Genomic DNA, 23,197 nt, shown 5'->3' with positions numbered 1-23,197 from the left:
TCTTTGACTATTGTTTCCGTTTTATCTGGCGATAATAGTAAAAAAAAGTTTGGTTTATTTAACGACGCCACTAGAGCACATTGATTTGTTATCTTATCATCGGCTATTGGACGTCAAACATATGGCCATTCTGACACTGTTTTTTTTATAGAGGAAACCCGCTGTCACCACATAGGCTTCTCTTTTACGATAGGCAGCAAGGGATCTTTCACTTGCGCTTCCCATAGGCAGGATAGCACAAACCATGGCCTTTGTTGAAACAGTTATGGATCACTGGTCCGTGCAAATGGTTTACACCTACCCATTGAGCCTTGCGGAGCACTCACTGAGAGTTTGGAGTCGGTATCTGCATTAAAAATCTCATGCCTCGACTGGGATCCGAACCCAGTACCTACCAGCCTGTAGTCCGATGGCTTAACCACTGCGCCACCGTGTCCTGGCGCATAGCTTCTGATCACGAGGTATTGCCTTTTCAATTTCCCCCAAAACTGCCCTATTGTTGGCATGGTTTTAATAAACGCAGCCTTTGGCAACTGTCGTAATGCATAATTTAACGGTAATTAATATGTCTCATGATTTTAATATGATAATTCATAAACTTGATACACAGTGGCCTTTACAAATTAATCATTATATTATTATGTACTACTGACAAAAGGTTTGGGGTTTTTTTCAATATAAAACTATTCAAGTTATCGGCATTGTCCATGTCCACATACTATGTTGTTAAAAGACAAAATGTTCTTGTGCGCACGTTATTGGTCTTCGTGTAAATCGAGAGCTGACAACCAGAACTGGCTTTGTCCCAGAATAATGGGTTTTGTTTTTAAAAATAAATAAATAAAAGCAATTCTATATGTTTGTTAAATTATATAGGATTGCGTCATTCGTTTTACATGTATGTCTCCATCTGCGCCTCCACCCACTCGAAAAATTAATTTTGATATCGACATTAGAAAAAGCAAATTTGTGGACTATCATTTTTGTAATGAAGTAGACATTAACACTTCAGATTGTCAGCTCTCTGGATATTCTGGCATGAATTGTCTAATAAATATTAAGTGTGTGGTTCTTGTGTTTGTTGTTTTATTATATCTACAATTAGTGAATTTTTTTTAGTAGTGTGCTTATATCTAATTAAGCTTCAAATCTGCTGTCCTGGGAACACACCTCAGCTATCTGGACTGTCTGTCCAGGGCAGTGGGTTAGTTGTTAGTGGTTACTTAGAGAGAAGAGGGTGTAGTGGTCTTACACCTACCCACCGAGTCGTTAAAACTCGCTCTGGGTGGGAGCCGGTATAGGGCTGCGAACCCAGTACTTACCCACCGAGTCGTTAAAACTCGCTCTGGGTGGGAGCCGGTATAGGGCTGCGAATCCAGTACATACCCACCAAGTCGTTAAAACTCGCTCTGGGTGGGAGCCGGTATATGGCTGCGAACCCAGTACCTACCCACCGAGTCGTTAAAATTCGCTCTGGGTGGGAGCCGCTAAAGGGCTGCGAACCCAGTACCTATATTGTACCCACTGAGTCGTTAAAACTCGCTCTGGGTGGGAGCCGCTAAAGGGCTGCGAACCCAGTACCTATATTGTACCCACTGAGTCGTTAAAACTCGCTCTGGGTGGGAGCCGCTATAGGGCTGCGAACCCAGTACCTACCCACTGAGTCGTTAAAGCTAACTCTGCGTGGGAGCCGGTACCGGGCTGCGAACCCAGTACCTACCCACTGAGTCGTTAAAACTCACTCTGGGTGGGAGCTGGTATAGGGCTGCGAACCCAGTACCTACCAGCCTTATGTCCGATGGCTTAACCACGACACCACCGAGGCCGGAAGCCATACTCTGACAAAAGGCCCCTGATCATATCAGAGACCGGATTCGAGAGAGGATTGTTCGAACCACCTGTGGTATGTGAGCACGTACATCTAGTCACCAAGTGCTACAGTCGCAATCTTGTCTGACCGATCTTGTTGGTGCTTTCGTTAGGTTGTCAGGTGCAGGGTAAATTGGTACGTTTATAATATCTCAGTACCAGATCCAAGTCATCGCCAGGACAGTTCCTAGCCTAGGGTAACAGGCCGGAGAGATAAAAAAAAATATGTTTATTTTTGCGTTTTCAACTTTAAATGAAGAAAATTTAGAGTGGTCTCGGTGGTGTCGTGGTTAAAGGCATACTGTCACAGATTTAAGGAACATATTTTAGTTTTTTAATTATAGACCATTGCCATAATTCAATTATTTTTACAAAATGTCATTAATAAATGGATTATAGCGGTTATGAAGATGGTTGAATAAAGTACATTTCGGGACAAATTAAATTATATTTGTTCATGTAATACTTTGTTAGACCATTAAATAGGTCAGTGGTCTGTGACAATATGCCTTTACGCCATCGGACATAAATAAGACTGGTAGGTACTGGGTTCGTCTCACGATATCTACTAGCTCCCATCCAGAACGAGTTTTAACGACTCAGTGGGTTGGTGTAAGACTATTACACCGACTTCTCTCTCACTATCGACCAACCCCACTCTCCTGGACAGACAGGCCGGATAGCTGAGGTGTGTGCCCAGGACAGTGTGCGTGAACGTTAATCGGATATAAGCACGAAAATGAGTTGATATGAATGAAAGTCATTGATATGTGGTCTCGTCCAGATCTTGTTGTTTTTCCCGTCCCATCTAGAAGCCCACGACTAGTATATCAAAGATTGTGGTATATGCTGTACTGTCTCTGTGTAAGTGCATAATTAGAAAAACATCCCTTGCTGCTAATGAAAAAAAAAGTAGTTGGTTTGCAATGAAGACTACGAATCAAAATTAGCAAATGTTTGACATCCAATAGCCGTTAAACTAAACGAACTTTGCTTAATTTTTTATATACACCAAAGGGGCACTTTTTCTTTCATTTTGTCCCACAGACAGGATAGCACATATCATTGGACCCACCGATGGGAATCGATCCTAAACCGACTGCGCATCAATTTTATTCACGGTTATATGGCGTCGGATGAGAATTGAAAATAATTTAAACTAAACATATAGTGCATAATATATATGGTTTAAGGTGGGTATCAAAACCTACTAGCAATTTGGTGGTGACTTTGGACAGGAAAAAATTAGCCAGGTGCCAGTTTTGATTTGCCAGACAAAACAAATATACAGCTAATACAAATAGACCCATGTAAATAAATAAAATACCAATTTTGAATTAGTTTTTATATTCAAATTAATATTTAACAAATATTCACCGAATTCAATTTTAATTCGCATTTGGCGGTTTCGCTAACGACAGCTTATACTCTAGTGCACGGGTCACATTAAAGGGACATTCCTGAGTTTGCCGCAATTTTAAAGATGTTATCAACTAATAGAGACCTTTTAACGACTGTAATTACATATCAAATATATGTTTCTGCATAAAATATTAGCGGCTGTATATTAAACGTGTTGGTGATCGTTCTAATATTGGTATTAGGTTAAATTTCATTTTATTTCCTAAAATATTGTTTTCGTACGTACGGAATTATTTGAAGGCAAAATTCAGTTTGGGCTTCTTACAAATATTAAGTTGACCAGAAACACATTGAATATACAGACACTGATATTCTAAATAAGAAAATATATTTAATATGTAAGTTTATTCGTAGAAATATTTTATTAGTCGGAAACATCTTACAATGCAGCAAACTCAGGAATGTCCCTTTAAGTTAATACTTTTCTTAACTTTCTACGTCCTTCCGGACTACTCATACTCTAAATATAAGCAAGTATGGCATTATAATATAATATATAGACATTGGGTAAATATTAGAATTATGTCCAAGTCAAATAATACAATACATAGACATTGTATTGTAATATAATACAATATATAGACATTGAATACATATTAGAATTATGTCCAAGTCAAATAATACAATACATATACATTGGGTAAATATTATTATTACATAATAAAAATATATCTGTATTCTTATTGGTCAAAAACCAGTCACATGACCTTCCATAAATAGTGATATTGCCCTGAGACGGTCCCATCGGTCCGATCAAAAGTGATATTGCTCTGGGAGATTTAACCAATGAAAATAAAGATGAGACAAAATTCTATCCAATTAATGAGTAGGTAACGTAATGCAACGTCAACTGTTAATTCCAATGTAAACCACACGCTTGTGACAAAACGCTTTGCTGTCCTTCAACGAAAAGATAACATATTTATTCCGCAAATACGACAAAGAGAGGGTCAGTAATAGTCAAATTGTGTGAGGAATTAGAAACGTACATGATATATCAAAATGCAGTTGGAATTGGCACTGTCAGGATTTGGAGATAATCAGTAACTGTTCAGTTTAAATGTATGTTCAGATTTATTATATTTTGCTTTTTATTTAGTTATTAATATGATTTTGACACTCTTGCTGATCATAATGTTTCTAATTTAATTTCTGTCTTTGTAATGTTTCAACTGTTTATTTCTGCATTCCTCTGCTTGTCATACGACGTCATTAAATCTCATCAGTTAGAACGCATTTTGCGGTAAATTATAAGAATTAGCGTATTTCGATTCTGATTAATAAAGCAGTAATGTACAAGTTTGTGGATTTTATGGTGTAATAAAACAATTATTGAACTTATTTCTAGCAATATAGAGAGATTATTACATGAGCTTGTGTGTCGTACTGATTTTATGAAACGAGTGTCAGGACTTTTGTATTGCCCGAGCGATAGCGAGGGTAGTACATGAATCCTGACACGAGTTTCGTAAACTCAGTACGACTCACACGCACGTGTAATAATTTCTTTATTATCCATATTATTATTGTTGTTTTCTTTATGAACAGCAAGACCCAACTCAAAAATGTTTCAGCCACAACTAGGAGATGAAGAAATGACGTCATATTTCAAACGCACAGTCTGAGCTAGAACTGGAGAAGCAATGTCATGTTATGACGTCGCTTATCACAATTACGTCATCACACTTGTTATTACACGTGTGCTTCGTATAATTATTATTAACTCGGTTATGTTGAACCATGTGGATAATAACAGGTTTTATGGACCGAAGAAATTGATATTGACCTCGATCAATATCAATTTCTTCGGTCCATAAACCTGATATTACTCTCAGTGACGGTCAATAATTGGTAAGAATTATGTCCAAGTCAAATAATACAATGTATTATCCACATAGTTCAAGATATTCATGGAAATATAACCAGTATGACCCACGTGTGTCATAATGATTTCACGTGCACAACAAATGACGTAATGTTGTGAAGCGATGCCATAACTTAATAATTAAATTTCTGTTACATCCATTACAACGTTACCATCCCATTGGCCCAGACGTAGCAACGGGAGTTTTTTTCCATGAACGTAAAAATAACGTAGTCAGGGAACGTCATATCTGGTGACGTCATTTTATATCGGCAAGTTGTTTTATTGAGCGTTATTATTTATGGATAAAAAATTAATCAAAATAAAGTATGACGTTTTAATGTTATTATTAGCCTGTATGATTCAAATTTGATTATAAGTATTGTCTGTTATTTCTTTTACGGTCATCTGGGTAAGAACAACAACAAAAAACCCCTCAAAAACCCAACATCCCCAAACTTATATGAGAACGGCTTCGCCGATTCACACAATTTGCGGATGATTTGTTTTGTTGTTGTTCATACCCAGATGAACGTAAAAGAAATAACAGAAACTCCTTACATGCGGCTTCCTTCCCCAGTCTTAGATATGAGTAAACCTTATCAAAATGACGTCATTTTGCACGTCGTTTCGTCGTCTCTATTCAGTGACTTTTGAAACATTTTGACATGGTCTTAGCTTGTTATTCATAAAACTAGTATACTGGATCATTTGGATAATCGTGTCAGGATTCATGTATTACCCTCGCTCTCGCTCGGGTAATACAATAATCCTGACACTCGTTTCGTAAAATCGGTAGATACTGGGTAAATATTAGAATTATGTCAAATCGTCTGCAACATAGCACTGTTCGCCTTCGTTCGATTTTAATCAGGGTACGGCCCTGGATGTCGTCAATGTTCTGACAGTAATTTGAGTGCATGCCACATGACTGTCAAAACATCTCTTTGACTCCGCCTTGATCGGCAGTACGAATTTGTCATACAGATATAAATACAACACAGCTGCCGTTGTCTTATCTATATGTTTATCTTTTGCAAGGAAAGTGGCTTGTTATCTCCCAACGACGTCAAACCACACAGGGACATAGATTGCAATGAGTCTACATTGGGTTAGTGTGTTTTCCCTTCATGTGACCGACCCTAGATGTTAAACACTACGAAGTATTATTCACTATTAGAGTCTTTTTTTTTTAAACGCGCAGACCCTAGTTTTAACCCGTACAAAATGGACACTAAGTTTAGTTAATTTACAAACCTGTAACTCATTTGAATAATGTTACAATAGAGTGAAAGAGGAGCCTTTGACGTTAAAACGGGAAATATCCTTTAAAATAGACTAGAACTCTAATCAATAAACAGCTGCTACTCAGACGCACGTCCGTTTTTAAGAATAAGAAAAATGCTTTTTGTTTTTGTATTAGTAATACCAGGATGACCAATCTGATTAAAATTAGCTCCACTATTACATGTGAATCTAACAGCAGCCTGTTGGAGCTTATGTCCAGTTAACCTTTCATTCGGCCAATCAAAACCTTACTTGCAAAATCATGCCAGTGATTTGAAAAGAATTTGAAAACATTCGGGATTATGCCGAGGGTATACGAAATGATTCGGCTGAATTACGAAGTATGCCGGAAACTAATTGCAATATAAAATTTTATCTAAAATTCGTGATGGTATAGCCATACAATCTGTTTATACTAGTATGCAATCCAGAGTTTATTACTGCATTTTTCCCGCTGTTTTTTTCAATGTTGAAATAGACCAACAAGTTCGCCTAAGTTCCCGAATAACGCTATAAAAGGCGAAATGTAATTGGTCGATATTTAAATTGTTATTTATAGATGAAATGTCATCTGGACATGGGAGTCCACGCAATGCTGTTAGATCTACTGGTAGACCCAACAGAGCTAATTTTAATCAGATTGAAGGATGACCAGAAACACTTCGGTTCTACGGAAATGGATCATCTAAAAAAACAAAACAAAAAAAAACAACTAGAAGTAATGATTGATTTCAGTGATCATAAACGGCTGAATAGTGAAAAATATGCTGTAGTGTTTAAAAACTAGGGTCTGTCACTTTAATAATTAAAATACAGTGTTTAGAACTGGTCATTCTGGTGTTTCTAAAGCTGTATCCTAACCGGTCGCGTGCCAGCTCTAGTCGTTTATTATTGTTTTTGATGTTTTTTTTAAGATTATTCCACGGACTCTTGTTTCACTCTTTTATAACTGGGGGGGGGGGGGGGGGGGGGGGGGGCGTAGTCCAGTGGTAAAGTGCTCGTTTGATGCGCCTCGACTAGTATATCAAAGGCCGTGGCATTTGTTATCCCGTCTGTGGAATGGTGGATATAAAAGATCCATTGCTACTAATGGAAAAGTGGAGCTGCTTTCCTCTCTCTAAGACCATATGTCAAAATTACCAAATGCTTTGACATCCAATAGCCGATGTACAATAGAAAATGTAGCGGGTTTCCTCTCTAAGACTCTATGTCAAAATTACCAAATGTTTGACATTCATTAGCCGATGATTAATAAATCAATGTGCTCTAGTGGTGTCGTTTAACATAACAAACGTCTAGTGTAGACAGGTTGTGGGGGGCATGGAGTCCTTGTGAAAGAGTGTTGGAGTCCTAATACAGAGAAGGATCGAAGGGGGCAGTGAACAAGGGGACCCCCACCCGCACCCCAACCCCTAAAGATATTCAAGTAGCTATTCAACGGCCTATCCAGAGTTTTCGGCAAATAAAAAAAAAAATGTTACATTATACTTATATACTTTCTTATTTAGAATTTGAATATCTCTATAACCACGACTATCAATTCATTTCTGTACATCGTAATGTTTTGTAGTATCAGTATCTCAAAATCGATAAAAAAAAATTGTCTAAAATAAGTTTGTACAGATTGTTATTTCTTCCAAAGTCCAAACGAAATTTGAAATAATTAGGCTATTCCAAATATATTTATTATTAAAGGCGTATTAAAAAAAATACATGACAGCTAAAGGGGGATTTAAACCCGTATTTGATTCTCCCCTTGACTTCACAATAGTTGTGTGTGTGTGTGTGTGTGTGTGTGTGTGTGTGTGTGTGTGTGTGTGTGTGTGTGTGTGTGTGTGTTTAACGACACCACTAGACCACATTGATTTATTAATCATTGGCTAATGAATGTCAAACATTTGGTAATTTTGACATAGAGTCTTAGAGAGGAAACCCGCTACATTTTCTATTAGTAGCAAGGGATATTTTATATGCACCATCCAACAGACAGGATAACACATACCACGGCCTTTGATATACCAGTCGTGGTGCACTGGCTGGATATTTCGTTTTATTGCAGCATTTCGACTGGTCGGTGGGCGAGGCCCGTGGGAGGGGCGGGTAGAGGTGTTCCATGACGGTCAATACGGAACTGTATGTGATGACGGGTTTGGACCAGAAGAGGCGAAAGTGTTCTGTACGATGATTGGTTATAATTCTAGGTAATCACCTTCTTTGTTTTATTTTCCACATTTTTACCACTTTGCAACTAGGAATTTGATTTTCCAATACCAGATGTGTTGTTAAAAATTAATTAATTAATTCTTTAAAGGGACATCCTGAATTTCATGCATTGTAAGATGTTTCCGATAAATAAAATATTTCTACGATTATACTTCAGGGCCGTATTTGGGGGGGGGGGGGGGGAGGGGGTCGTGGGTTCGTTCGAACCCTCCCGCAAAAGCTGAGGTCCACTTTGTTTTCTTTTTTTAATATTGGTCAAATAGTTGACTGTAACGTTTGCAACTCTCCTATAAAACAATATTTGCTTGTCTTCGTCATTTAGCACTCCCTTAATAAAGCTGCAGTATACACGATACAGAATGTCTAACTAATCTCGCAACATAAAAAAACCCCAAAGGAAACTACATGTAGCAAAACATTTTATTTGTACCTTCTGCTATACTGATGATCTCGTAGCATTCGATAATTATATGACATTGACAGCAGTTCCTCTTCCACAGATGTATCAACCAAAGTTAGAAATAAAAGATTAACAACAGAAAGTAATCCTGTTAGGTCAGGTCACGTCAGGTAAGGTCATAGGGTTTAACGTGTACATTCAGAGCAAGCTGTTGTAGTACACGTCTGTCATGGACGCAGGTGTCGACATTCACCGGCTCCTCCGTCCAGGACAGGAAAAGGTTTTGGGTGGGTGGGAGAAAGGTTCGCCCACGCTGGTATGTGCAAGGAAGCACAAGCATCCCAACCAGGGTCGGTACCGGGCGAGGGTTTGTTTTGGTGTTCTTGAATTTGCAAACGTATCGTTGGGTTAAGGTTAGTTCATCAAGATAAACGTCTCCGGCACTATATTTATTATTGTGATGTTTATTGCTGTGCCGTAACGTTTATCCATTGGATCGAATTTTCCATTTGCAATCACGATTTAATAAAATCAGGCATATGTGCTTTATTTAAGAGCCTCAACACGTACAACAACATATTTTAATAAATTTCAGACAAAAATATTAAGTACAATACCTTTGGTAACCTTTCCAGGATTAGATGTTTGAAGATGACACATTTAAACATTTGAAAGCTATTTTTTATGATGGCACATCGAAAATGCGGAATGAAAATATTGCGGAACGAGAATTATTCGTATCAAACAATAAAAAGAAATATTGTTGAACTGAATGGAATTGATTATTTATTTTGTTATTTATGTTTCTATATATGTGCTTTATGTGGGTTGCATTATATGCATTATTAATAATAATATCACATTCAAGTTTTGGGGTGTATTATTCTTTTTTATTATTATTAGAAAAATAATGATTGTCAGTACAGGTCATTACTTATTTTAAGGCCTTCATTTATTTACTTTTTTAAAAATTATTAGTATTTTTTTTAAATATTATTATTACAGGCCATTGCTTACATGTGTTTCAAAGGTTTTTCTCTTCTTTTTTTTCTTAAAAAAAAATCTTAGTTTAATTATCATTGTAGGTCATTAGTTATTTTAAGCGTTTTATTTATTTATTTATTTATTTATTTATTATTAATTTTTACTCTTCTTTTTGTTTTAATTTTTTTTTTTTTTAGCTATAATTACTGGTTATTAGTTATTTTAGGGTTTTTATTTAATAAAAAATAAATAAAAAATTAATATAAATTTCTTGTAATTAACATGCACAGCGCCCAACCCCACAACCTAAAAAATCATTGATTATAATAGTTTCATTAATCTTTCATAATATTTATATTAATCTTTTATAGCAAGTTCTGGGGAAAGGTGAATAGACACACAAAGAAATGGGGAAAAACAATTTGAAAGTTAAACTGGCTGTTAAAAATATTTTATACATGTAAATCTAAAATGTTATAATGATTGTCAGCTCCATCTAATTTATTCCTTGAAACATTAATTAAACTACTTTCAAAAATTGTACTATAAGTCATATGTAGTTACATAACAAATCTGCACAGCATTGTAATTACAAAACATGTTCATATGGTTGTGAGGCAATTGTCAACAACACAGTTAATGTTCAAACGGTTAAGTAGGAATCAAAGTACACATCGGTTTAGGCAATGTGCAGACAGGTACAAGGCAGTTATCACAAGCAGCAATTGTCATCAAGTCACACTTATGCATTAATTACAAAACATTGTCATATGGTTGCGAGGTTATCCTCAACAACAGTTGTATTGCACTGATGTGTTTCATTCATACTGTTGATGACAACTGCTGTTCGTGATAATTTATTCCTACTTGACTAATTTAACATGAACTGTGTTGTTGAGGATTGCCTAGTAACCAGATGAACATTTATTGTAATAATTAATGTATAACTGTGACTGCTTGTGATAACTGCCTTGTGCCTGTCTGCATATTGGCTAAACCGATGTGTATTTTGATTCCTACGTAACCATTTGAATATTAACTGTGTTGTTGAATGTAATTAATTCATAAGTGTGACTTGGTGACAATTGCTGCTTGAGACAACTGCCTCATACCAGTGTGTGTTAAACATGGGTAAGCACACTAAATTACGAATAAAGCACATTAATTATGAATAATGCACATTAACAAGAAAACAACAAGAAACAAGCAAATGTGTGATCTCTTGCTACCCCGTTTCATCTCTCTGTGTCTGTCTCCCCCAACCCCCCTCTGTCTTGTGTGTATATAAGTGTGTGTGGTGTGTGTGTGTAATGGAAACATTTATAAATGAAAAAAAACACGTTTTCATTTAGTTAATAATTAAATTAATTAATTTATTATTATTAAATCAATAATTTATTTGTTATGTTATTTATTATAATTACTAACATTATTCAGTAATTTACTATTATATTATTATTTATTAAGTATTAATTAATTATTTATTATATTATTTAGTTGTTATTATTAATTAATTTATTATTTATTAACTGATTTAAAAAAAATATTATTCATTAATTAGTTTATTTATTATTATTATTATTATTATTATCGTGGAAGAAACTCGTGAACCAGAGACGAATAATAAAAATAATCCGATTCCGCCAACAGTTTTCAATCACATTTTAAATATGCTCATAATGGCCGGCGGGAATATTCGAGATTTTGTTCGTAACTGACAATTGGATTAATGCAGGATTACTATTTGGACAAACTGTCTATTTATACGTAAAACGTAAGTCGGGAGGTTTTCTTTATACAGTAAGTGTTTATATTTGTTAGTACATCTCATATTTCGCCAAGAAATAATTAATTCCATGGTTGTATCGATTCCGCCTGAAATCTGGGCGGAAAACGCACGCTTGTTTTTGCTATTAACATTGTAAACATCGGGTCCAATAAATGTCAAAATGTAAAAAAACGGACCGTAGATGTTTACCTTGGTGAACTAGGTTAAGGTCAGTTAGAAAATTTGGCATACTTTCTTGAAGGTAATTTGCAAGTATCAGTGACACAAATGAAGTGGGATGGAATACCATATGCAATACCTTTTGCTGAAAACGTTTGAGGACAACTACACCTGTACTCTTAACCGGGGCTGCATGTGTTGGCGGTGATTGGCGATTATTGGCGATTGGCGGTGATTGGCGATGATTCGCGATGATACATTTTTTATAAACGTAATGTGATTAGTTTTTCATAAATGTGTTCATTGTTACCTTTTCCGTTACTAAGGTTATACTAAGTAATCACTGCCAAACATATTTAACATATACCTTGGGTCAATACCTTAACTGTTGTGTGCTAGAATATCATTATCTTGAAGAAGAAAAAGAAAAAACCTTAACAACAAAAATACAATCTACAAAATAGTCGAAAATCGTTGTTTTAAAATATCAATGTTTAAGTTGCAGATGCCAGGCTTTCAGAGATTTCAAACTTTTCGGGCCCAGGTCACCAATGCCACTCCATCCAATGAAGAAAAAAATGAATAGTCGAATCGATGTGTCTTACACACCCGTTGGCGAGAACACCATGCATTATTTTTTATAACACAGGGTTGTTTACACATGTACGTGTGTTGACAATTTCACGACACACGACTGGTTGCTCCTAGGTGATGACCAGGTCACCATTTCCATACATCCAGTGATAAACTACACTATGGAAATCGATTACATTGTGACGTATAGTTAAGATGACAATCATGGGTCTGTGACACGTACGTTAGCTACAAGTGCAATGGCTGTAAATGACTTTTAGTCGAAAAAGATGTTAAAATGTACTTAAAACCTGGTTTGTGAGGAATATGTAAGAAATAGGATAATACATTCGTGTCCGTTAGATAATATTTATCTTACAACTCCTTGTCTAAAAACGTATCCAACTCGCTTTCATTCGTTGTATACGTTTTAAAACAACTTGTTGTAAGATAAATGGTATCTAACGGCCACTCATGTAGTATTCTCTATTTATTGCACATCTTTGTCAATGGGAACACATCCAATATGTGGTTCAAGACGTGTATATAATACATTGATGTCGTCAATTGATTTTTACCAGAGCACATAGCACATGAAACCGTGATTTCATAAATGTATGGTTATGGTTTTTGTTTAACGACACAACTACATCACATTGATGTATTAATAATCGGCTATTGGATGGCAAACATTAGGTAATTCTGACGTAATATTTATCGTCTTAGAGAGAAACCCCGCTACATTTACCCATTAGTAGTAAGGGATCTTTTATATGCGCTATCCCACAGACAGGATAGCACATACCACATCCTTTGATATACCAGTCGTGGTGTTGTCATGTGGAAGGAAATGTTTTGGTAAATCTGACTAGTAGTCATCAGAGGAAACCAACTACATTTTCCTAATGCAGCAAGGGATCTTTTATGTGCCCTTTCCTACAGACAGGACAGCACACACCACGACCTTTAACCAGTTGTGTGACCGGCCTCGGTGGCGTCGTGGCAGGCCATCGGTCTACAGGCTGGTAGGTACTGGGTTCGGATCCCAGTCGAGGCATGGGATTTTTAATCCAGATACCGACTCCAAACCCTGAGTGAGTGCTCCGCAAGGCTCAATGGGTAGGTGTAAACCACTTGCACCGACCAGTGATCCATAACTGGTTCAACAAAGGCCATGGTTTGTGCTATCCTGCCTGTGGGAAGCGCAAATAAAAGATCCCTTGCTGCTAATCGGAAAGAGTAGCCCATGAATTGGCGACAGCGGGTTTCCTATCAAAATATGTGTGGTCCTTAACCATATGTCTGACTCCATATAACCGTAAATAAAATGTGTTGAGTGCGTCGTTAAATAAAACACTTCTTTCTTTCTTTCTTTAACCAGTTGTGGTGCACTAGTTCGAACGAGAAGAAACCCAATCAGTTGAATGGATCCACCGAGGTGGTTCGACCCTGCTACGCATGCACCTCAAGCTAGCACTCAATCGACTGATATAAATCCCGCCCTTCACAAATGTGTTTGGCATCAGGGTCGTACCTAATGTGCAGAAGGGGGAGGGGCAGCGGCTCCATCAGAAACAGAAACTTCCATTTTATTTTAGGGGTGTTAGCTGGAAAAGAACTTTTTGACATTCGATAACCGATACTGAATTCATCAATGTGCTCTAGTGGTGTCGTTAAACAAAACATACCGTTTGAAGAAGACCTTTTTGATATCTATAGCCGTTGCTGAATTAATCGATGTGCTCTAGTGGTGTCGTTAAGCAAAACATACAATTTGAAGAAGACCTTTTTGATATCTATAGCCGATATTGAATTAATCAATGTGCTCTAGTGGTTTCCCTTCGAAGAAGACCTTTTTGTTATCTATAGCCGATATTGAATTAATCAATGTGCTCTAGTGGTGTCGTTAAGCAAAACATACCGTTTGAAGAGAACCTTATTGACATCCAAGAGACTATGCTAATTTAATGAATGTGCTCTAGTGATGTCGTTAAATAAAGCATACCTTTTGGAGAAGAACCTTTTAACATCCAATAGACGATGATTAATTAATCAATGTGCTCTAGTGGTGTCGTTAAGCAAAACATACCGTTTGAAGAGAACCTTATTGACATCCAAGAGACTATGCTGATTTAATGAATGTGCTCTAGTGATGTCGTTAAATAAAGCATACCTTTTGGAGAAGAATCTTTTAACATCCAATAGACGATGATTAATTAATCAATGTGCTCTAGTGGTGTCGTTGAAGAAAACACACCTTTTTGGAGAAGACCGATATATTTGCTAGATTTATTATTATTATTATTACTTTTTTATGTATTATATATTGTTTGCTTCTTTTATGTTGTTGTTGTTGTTTTTGTTTTTTGTTTGTTTGTTGTTGTTTTTTAAATCCGGTGGATAATGGAGTTTTGTTTTTGTATTAGTTTTTGTTGTTTTGTTTTGTTTTTCCAGCTATTACACATTAAGTAGAGCGGAAAACGCTGCAAAATTTGGACCAGGTTCCGGACCTATATGGTTGGATAGCGTGAACTGTTCTGGATCCGAGAGTGACATCTCGGAATGTCAGTCTGACGGATGGGGCGTCACCGACTGTGACCACGGCGAGGATGTGGGCGTGGTGTGTCGTAAGTCATGAATATTCATCAGTTACGTAACGCGAAATTTATTAATATTTATCATCATTGGCTGGATGTTTCTGGGGAAGATTTCCACATATTTTATTATATATTAATTAAAAACAATTTTTACGATCCTCTCCAAACCTCTCCCAAAGTTCCATTGGCATTCCGCCTCATGTCATTGCCCCCCCCCCCCCCCCCCCCCCCCCCCCCTAATGGATTTTCTGGATCAGCCACTGTGGAGCATAAAAAACGAATTATCAGTTACTATAAAATCTATGTTTCGAGTGAAATAAGTTTCACTTGTCACGAGCTTTAGTGAGTGACAAATGAAAATTATTTCACGAGGAAAATAAATTTGATAATAACTTGTACCGAGTTTGTTATTCTATTTATTACCCAGGGCAGGGGTTCGATCTTAACGGTCGCCATAGTTTCGCCCCTGGTTACGGAAAATACCGACGGGCAAGTCAAACCCCTGTCCCAGGTTGCCCGCCTGGCGACAAAAATATTTATTGCCGGTCACAGTGGAATGACTGAATGTTCAGATTTATATTCATCGTAGTGATGTGCGGTTAACTGTGGAATCAGTTCAGTTTTTGTTACAGAAGAAAAACCGAAAGCCGTAAGCTTGGAGACAGAAAGAAACCGTAACCTTGGAGATAGAAAGAAACCGTAACCTTGGAGATAGAAAGAAACCGTATTTTGGGTTTTCCAAATTTGCCATTTTTAGCCCCAGCTCGTCCAAAATGGAATAATAATAATAAAAAAAAATAATAATAATAATAATAAAAAAAACAAAAACAAAAACCACCACCTTCTTTGGCGATTCAATACCAAAAGCCACTTCTGGCAATAACCTGCTGAACGACTCATATTTTTTATTTTTTATGTTTTTGTGACGTTGATCTGCGAATTCGGTACACGTTTTAAACGTCGCGCGGTGTCGTTTGCAATAGTAGCTAGGGATCTTTTATATGCACCATCCCAAAGACAAGATAGCACACACCACGGCCTTTGATATACCAGTCGTGGTGCACTGGCTGAAACAGGAAATAGCCCAATGGGCCCACCGACGGAAAGAAAGTTTGTTTTGTTTAACGACACCACTAGAGCACATTGATTTATTAATCATCGGCTATTAGGTGACGGGGACCGATCCTAGACCGACCGCGCACCCGGCGAGTACTTTACCACTGGGCTACGTCCTGCCCCGTTTCGAATTGTTGCCAAGATGCTTGAGGACGAGAACAATGAAAAGAAAAACTAAATGTTGTAACGGTAAAAAGTATATAAATCGTCACTTTGTATACCATAGTTTTCTAGGTAAGTATCAATATAATTAAAATTAGCTCTACTAGTTAATTACTGTTACCTGTGGATCTAACAGCACCCCATTGGACCTCATGTCCAGTTGACCTTTCATTCGCCCAATCAAAACCTTACTTGCAAAATCATGCCAGTGATATAAAAAGAATTTGAAAACATTCGGGATTATGATTCGGGTGAATTACAAAGTATGCGGGAAACTAATTTCAATATAAAATTTATATAAAATTCGTTTCAAGACGAACCCCCCCCCCCCCAAAAAAACCCATGATGTTATAGCTATAAAATCTGTTATACTAGTATACAATCCAGAGTTTATTACTGCACTTTTCCCCCCTGTTTTTTTTTTAATGTTGAAATGGACCAACAAGTTTGCCTATTGCATAAATATTCTTGCTCGATATTTTTAGAATTTGTATTCTCTCGAATAACGCTATAAAAGGCGAAGTGTAATTGGTCGATATTTAAATTGCTATTTATAGATGAAATGTCAGCTGGACATGGGAGTCCATGCAATGCGGTTAGATCTACTGGTAGACCAGTAGGTCTAAGTTTAATCAGATTGGGTAAACATTAGGGTCTCTACGAGTACTCGAGTACTCGGGCACGGGCCGAGTCTAGTAAGACTCGAGTCCGTTTTCAAGACCCGAGTCCCCGTTTAAGAATGCGCACTCTCATTTAATTATGGAATTGTTCTATCTGATCCCAATCTAATTAAAATTAGCTCCACTATTACATGTGGATCTAACAGCAGCCAGTTGGAGCTCATGTCCACCAATCAAAACCTTACTTGCAGAATCATGTCAGTGATTTGAAAATAATTTGAAAATATTCCGAATTATCCTGAGGGTATACGATATATTTCATGTGAATTACGAATGCCTTATTTAGACAAGTAGAACTAATTTTAATCAGATTGCTAACAACACTGCGTAGTCTCCAATGTCCAGGTAACATTTCGTCTGTAAATAATAATTTAAATATTGACCAATCACATTCGCCTTTTATAACGTTATTTGGGAGCATACAAATTCTAAAGATATCAGGCGAGTCTATTTTAGTGGCCGCAGTACAGCGAACCATACCAATACGTACGGGATGGCTTATCAGTGTTCAATGTTACATTAAAAATTATTTATTTATTTATAAAAAAAAAAAAAAAAAATAAATCAGTCTTCAGTTTTACATTACAAATTATTTGTTTTATAAAATAAAACATGTTTTAAGGCATTCGTAATTCACACAAAATATGTCGTATACCCTTAGGATAATTCTGAATGTTTTCAAATTATTTTTAAATCACTGGCATGATTCTGCAAGTAAGGTTTTGATTGGTGGACATGAGCTCCAACTGGCTGCTGTTAGATCCACATGTAATGGAGCTAATTTTAATTAGATTGATCTGATCCCTAGCTGCACTGGGAAAAATGTAACGGGTTTCTTCTGATGACTACGTGTCAGAACTACCAAATGTTTGACATCCAACAGCCGATGATAAATCAATGTGTTCCAGTTGTGTCGTTAAACAAAATAAACTTTATTGTATTGTTCCATATGTTTGCCGCCGGTTACATTATAGGGCTATAAGACATGGAGGGAAAACAAAAGTCGAATATGTGGAATGCAATACAATGACCTGATTTAGCAACCATGTTCAGCGCTGGAATTAATATGCATACAGTTATTTTACTTTATCCTTTAGTCTCATTATCATCGGGTACTCGGGTCCGGGTCGACTTTGACCATCGAATACTTTTGGACTCGTGGACGCCCTAGTAAGTATTGGTTGCCAGAATGCGATGCATACGTTGAGAACAAGAAATTGGAGTTTAAGTATCAATGATCAGAGGCGGATCAATTGGGATCCCCAGGGGCCCGCCCCGCCAACCCCTCTACATTTTGCGAAATTTATATTTTGATCTTAGCTTTTTATTTATTTTTTTACGTTGCAGAATCCGAAGAATCCCTTCGGGGACGTTTGTGGCCACATGTCATTAGCCCCCCCCCCCCTCCTCCTCCCCCAATGGCTTTTGTGGATGCGCCACTGGTGTGTGTTTTTCGTATCATTTAAAAAACATTGATAGGAATATTTCAGTAATGGCATCATTAAAGTTTTTGTGACCATTTACAGCTCATGTTAGAAATGGATGACTGAATTTTATTCACATATAAATTTTACAAAATATATATGAATTTAGAAATTTATTTATTTATTTATTATTATTTAATTTTTTTTGCATTCTTGTTGCTAAAGAATCATCTAGGGTATCAAAATGTATTCCCGGTCCTCTTATTCTATGTAACAGGTATTTGGCAGTGTAGTTTATTAACCTGAAAATTTAACTTTTATAAAGTGCTCTAGTGGCGTCGTTAAATAAAAATACACTTTTAGCATGTACTGCTTTTCAACTGGAAGAGGCGGGATGTAGCCCGGTGGTAAAGCGCTCGCTTGATACGCGGACGGTCTGGGATCGATCCCCGTCGGTTGGCCCATTAGGCTATTTCTCATCCCAGCCAGTGCATCACGAGTGTTCTATCAAAGGCCATGGTATGTGCTATCCGATCTATGAGATGGTGCATATAAAAAATCCCTAGCTGCATTAGGAAAAATGTAGCGGGTTTCATCTGATGACTACGTGTCAGAATTACCAAATGTTTGACACCCAATATCCGATGATTAATTAATCAATGTGTTCCAGTGGTGTCGTTAAACAAGACAAACTTTTTCTTTTCAGCCGGATCTGAAGTGAAGCTCGTCGGCGGTTCCAGTGATTCAATAGGGCAAGTTAATATAGGAGTTGGCCAGCACTACCCAGTCTGCTCCGATGGGTGGGGCCAAAAGGAAGCAACCTTTGTCTGTAGAATGCTGGGCAAGGAACCTCAGTAGGTATTAAAATCATAGTTCCTCAGGGGCGTAACAAAGGCCGTGGTATGTACTATCCTGTCTGTGGGATGGTGCATATAAAAGATCCCTTGCTGCCAATCGAAAAGAGTAGCCCATGAAGTGGCGACAGAGGGTTTCCTCTCTCAATATCTGTGTGGTCCATAACCATATGTCTGACGCTATTTAACCGTAAATAAAATGTGTTGAGTGCGTCGTTAAATAAAAACATTTATTTCATCATCATCATCATCATCATCATCATCATCATCATCATCACCATTATCATCATCACAACCATCATAATCGTCGTCATCATAATCATCATATTATTATGTACATATAGTGGTTTGTTTCTAAAGGAATGGAATGGCCAGAGCGATCGCCGTACCCAGTGGATACTTCGGCTCTTTCTATCAACACAGAAAGATGTTCACTGGTTTCTCATGCAATGGCAACGAGTCGGATATTATGTTCTGTAACCACACAGAAACTTCGACCGACTGTCCGTCTAAGAAATATGCGGGAGTGTCCTGTAGTAAGTAGTTTCATATTTTATACTGAACAGTCCACCAGAAGTAAAGTGATGTTTCTGTTTAATGGGGACAACGTGGCGCCCATCCCGAAATCTGTTAGTTAAGTCTGAGTGAGCTCCGTGGTCTAGTGGATAAGCTGCTGGACAATCAAGCTGACGACAGTGGTTCAAATCCCGTCAAAGCTGGCTCCCTGCACCCACCTGGCATCATCGTCCTCTGCCGTTAATAAAGCTGTTCTGACCCACATAGTCGACCGAAGCTAACAGTTACTGACTCAAATCGAGGACAACACAAGAACATGTTTGTTGTTGTTCTTTGTTTGTTGTTTGGGTTTTTTATTTTATTTTATTTTTAGGTGTTTTTTCATAGCTGAATATAGAAACAGGTTATGTAGAAATGCATATGGAGTTTTGAAAATTAGTTTTTAATGTTAAAAAAGGCAAGACACTTTTTGTTAGAATATTACCTTAGGATATCAATTCCTGACTGTTGTACAACACTAATTACAAAATGTCGTGTTTACTGGCCCAAACCATCGGTGTACAAAATTGTCTGTCCAAAACTAAAAAGAACTCTGTAATCTTGGTAAATATCTCAAACAGGCAACATATTTACGTTCTCAACTCATTTAAATGTCCATCCTCCAAACACGCAATCTCTCATGCATATATATCTCATGTATGGACAGTAAAGTATATTAAAACGAACATGCTTATAACGAACTACTGCATAGAACGAACTGATCGTAAAGTCCTGTTTTATCTCCCTATACATTAGTAACCAACTTGTACAAATGTGTACAGCGAACCACTGCTATAACAGACTAGCTGTCATAGTACTTTACTGTATTACTGTTTATGTATCATTGTAGATGTTATGCCTACGAGCCGCATTAAAGTCAATAAACTATATTATACTCTGAAGACCTTTGTAACATAATTATCAAATGTAGTCAGCGTGTCGTTAGTGGTGTTGTCCGGGGCAAATCCAGAGGGGTCTGGATCTCACTGCTCACGATACAAGAACAAAGTCCCCCCACTCCACTTATTTTAAAGTGCATTCAAGGCTAATATACCACTTTAAGTTAATTAGTTGCATCTAGACCCCCACCCACTTCACAAAATACGTGTTTAGCGCCTGATCGTTAAACAAAATAAAGTTTATAATTATAAAATATTTTATTCATTAATACAATAATGCTCAATTAGTAGATTTTGTTTTTTTATCATGAATAGACAAAGTAACACAATAATGTTAAAGATGCTATATCGCCTCGACATATCATTTTATTTCATTTCAACTTATGTTCGTGCTTATATCCAATTTAGGTTCAAGCACGCTGTCCTGGGCACACACCTCAGCTAGATCTGGGCTGTCTGTCCAGGACAGTGTGTTAGTTGTTAATGTTTAGTGGTTAGTGACAGAGGTGGGGGTGTAATGGCCTTACACCTACCCACCGAGTCGTTAACCCTGCGAACCCTGTACCTACCAGCCTTATGTCCGATGGCTTAACCACGACGCCACCGAGGCCGGTTCGACATAGTATAACATCGTCCACTTTTAAATTAAACATAAAGTTACAATGTCGCCTTAACATATAATAATACCATCATCTACTTTTAAATTAAACATAAAGTTTGTTTTGTTTAACGACACCGCTAGAACACAAAACTTTGTTACTGGATATTAAATATTTGACAATTCTGACACATAGTCTTAGAAGAAACACGCTAAATGGTTTTCATTAGCAGGTCAGGGCATAAGATTTAACATGCACATTCAGAACAAGCTGTTGTAGCACACGCCTGCCATGGGCACAAGTGTCACCACTAGAGCACATTGATTAATTAATTATAAGCTATTGGATGTCAAACATTTGGTAAATCTGACTCGCAGTCAACAGACGAAACCCGCTACATTTTCCCAATGAAGCAAGGGATCTTTTATATGCACTTTCCCACAGACAGGAAATCACACACCATGGCCTTTGTCCAGTTGTGGTGCACTGGTTGGACATTTACCATAGTTTGACACCCAATAGCCGATGTATTTGTCGTGCTGGGGTGTCGTTAAACATTCATTCATTCATTTTTGCACTGGTTGGAACGAGAAAAAGACGGATTCACTGATCCTGCGACGCAGACTCCTTAGGCGAGCGCTCAACCCACTGAGCTCCCACCCCCCCACCCCCTCCCCGCCAAAGGCCAAATGATACCTATCTATCCTTCCATGGAAAAAAACATAAGGACATCATTTTCATATATTTTGTTGAACTTGGACTTTGAAATAATTTAGCGAGTACGTTCAGAGCAAGCTCTTGTAGTGCACGCCTGTCTTGACATCAGGGTCTGACATGGGCAGTTTCATCGTCTAACAGTAGGGCTAAGGCCAATCTCAACTTACGACAGGGGTTCTCAGATTAACAACTAGTCGGTCGTAGGAATTGTATACGACAAGAGTAAAAAAAAAGAAGAAAATAAGTTTGTTTTGTTTAACGACACCAGTAGAGAAAATTGATTTTGTCAATCATCGGCTACTGGATGTCAAACATATGGTCATTTTGACAGTCACAGAGAGGAAACCCGCTACATTTTTCCATTAGTAGTAAGGGATCTTTTATATGCACCATCTCACAGACACGATAGCACATATCACGGCCTTTCATATGCCAGTCGTGGTGAACTGGCTGGAACGAGAAATAACCCAATTGGTCCACCGACGGAGATCGATCCCAAACATCAAGCATATTAAATATATATATACTATATACATATATATATATATATATATATATATATATATATATATATATATATATATATATATATATATATATATATATTAATCGTCAGCTTATATTTGTGATTACAGCTGTAACAATTTTGTATTCTCCAGATCCCTTGGGTTCACCACGAACGCACATTTCTTTACAACATGGATACGTAAAGATACGGGTGAACTACTACGTTAATACCTGGACCGACTCCTCCAACGTCTACAACGACAACCTGGCTGCACTGGTGTGCAACACCCTCGGTTACACCGTCAGGTAAGTGGTGATGTGCTGAGACTGGTTTCCATGAAATGTGTATCACGTCGTCGAACGACGCTGACTGAGGTAAATCGAGAAAAACCAAAGAAAACGTTTATGCGAACACAGTCGTAGATGTTGTTGCAGCAAGGGATATTTAATATGCACCATCCCACACACACGACAGCACATACCACGGCCTTGGTGCACACGAGAAATATTTCATGGG

The 23,197-nt window shown here is 37.4% G+C and overlaps 1 protein-coding gene across 1 annotated transcript in view; it reads left to right on the top strand.

Moving 5' to 3' along the window:
* The window catches only part of LOC121377915 (scavenger receptor cysteine-rich domain superfamily protein-like), a 26,185-nt gene extending 3,195 nt beyond the window's left edge, over positions 1-22,990 (top strand). Inside the window, exons 2-7 of the mRNA XM_041506012.1 lie at positions 6,197-6,266; positions 8,502-8,643; positions 15,025-15,197; positions 19,256-19,403; positions 19,764-19,939; positions 22,833-22,990. Coding sequence (XP_041361946.1) covers positions 6,197-6,266; positions 8,502-8,643; positions 15,025-15,197; positions 19,256-19,403; positions 19,764-19,939; positions 22,833-22,990 — 867 coding nt within the window. The remainder of the gene's footprint in view (positions 1-6,196; positions 6,267-8,501; positions 8,644-15,024; positions 15,198-19,255; positions 19,404-19,763; positions 19,940-22,832) is intronic.
* The last annotated feature ends 207 nt before the right edge of the window (positions 22,991-23,197 follow it).

This window comes from Gigantopelta aegis, chromosome 7 (genome assembly GCF_016097555.1).
Source record: "Gigantopelta aegis isolate Gae_Host chromosome 7, Gae_host_genome, whole genome shotgun sequence".
Lineage (NCBI taxonomy): Eukaryota > Metazoa > Mollusca > Gastropoda > Neomphalida > Peltospiridae > Gigantopelta > Gigantopelta aegis.
This window is presented reverse-complemented; position numbering and strand designations above follow the sequence as displayed.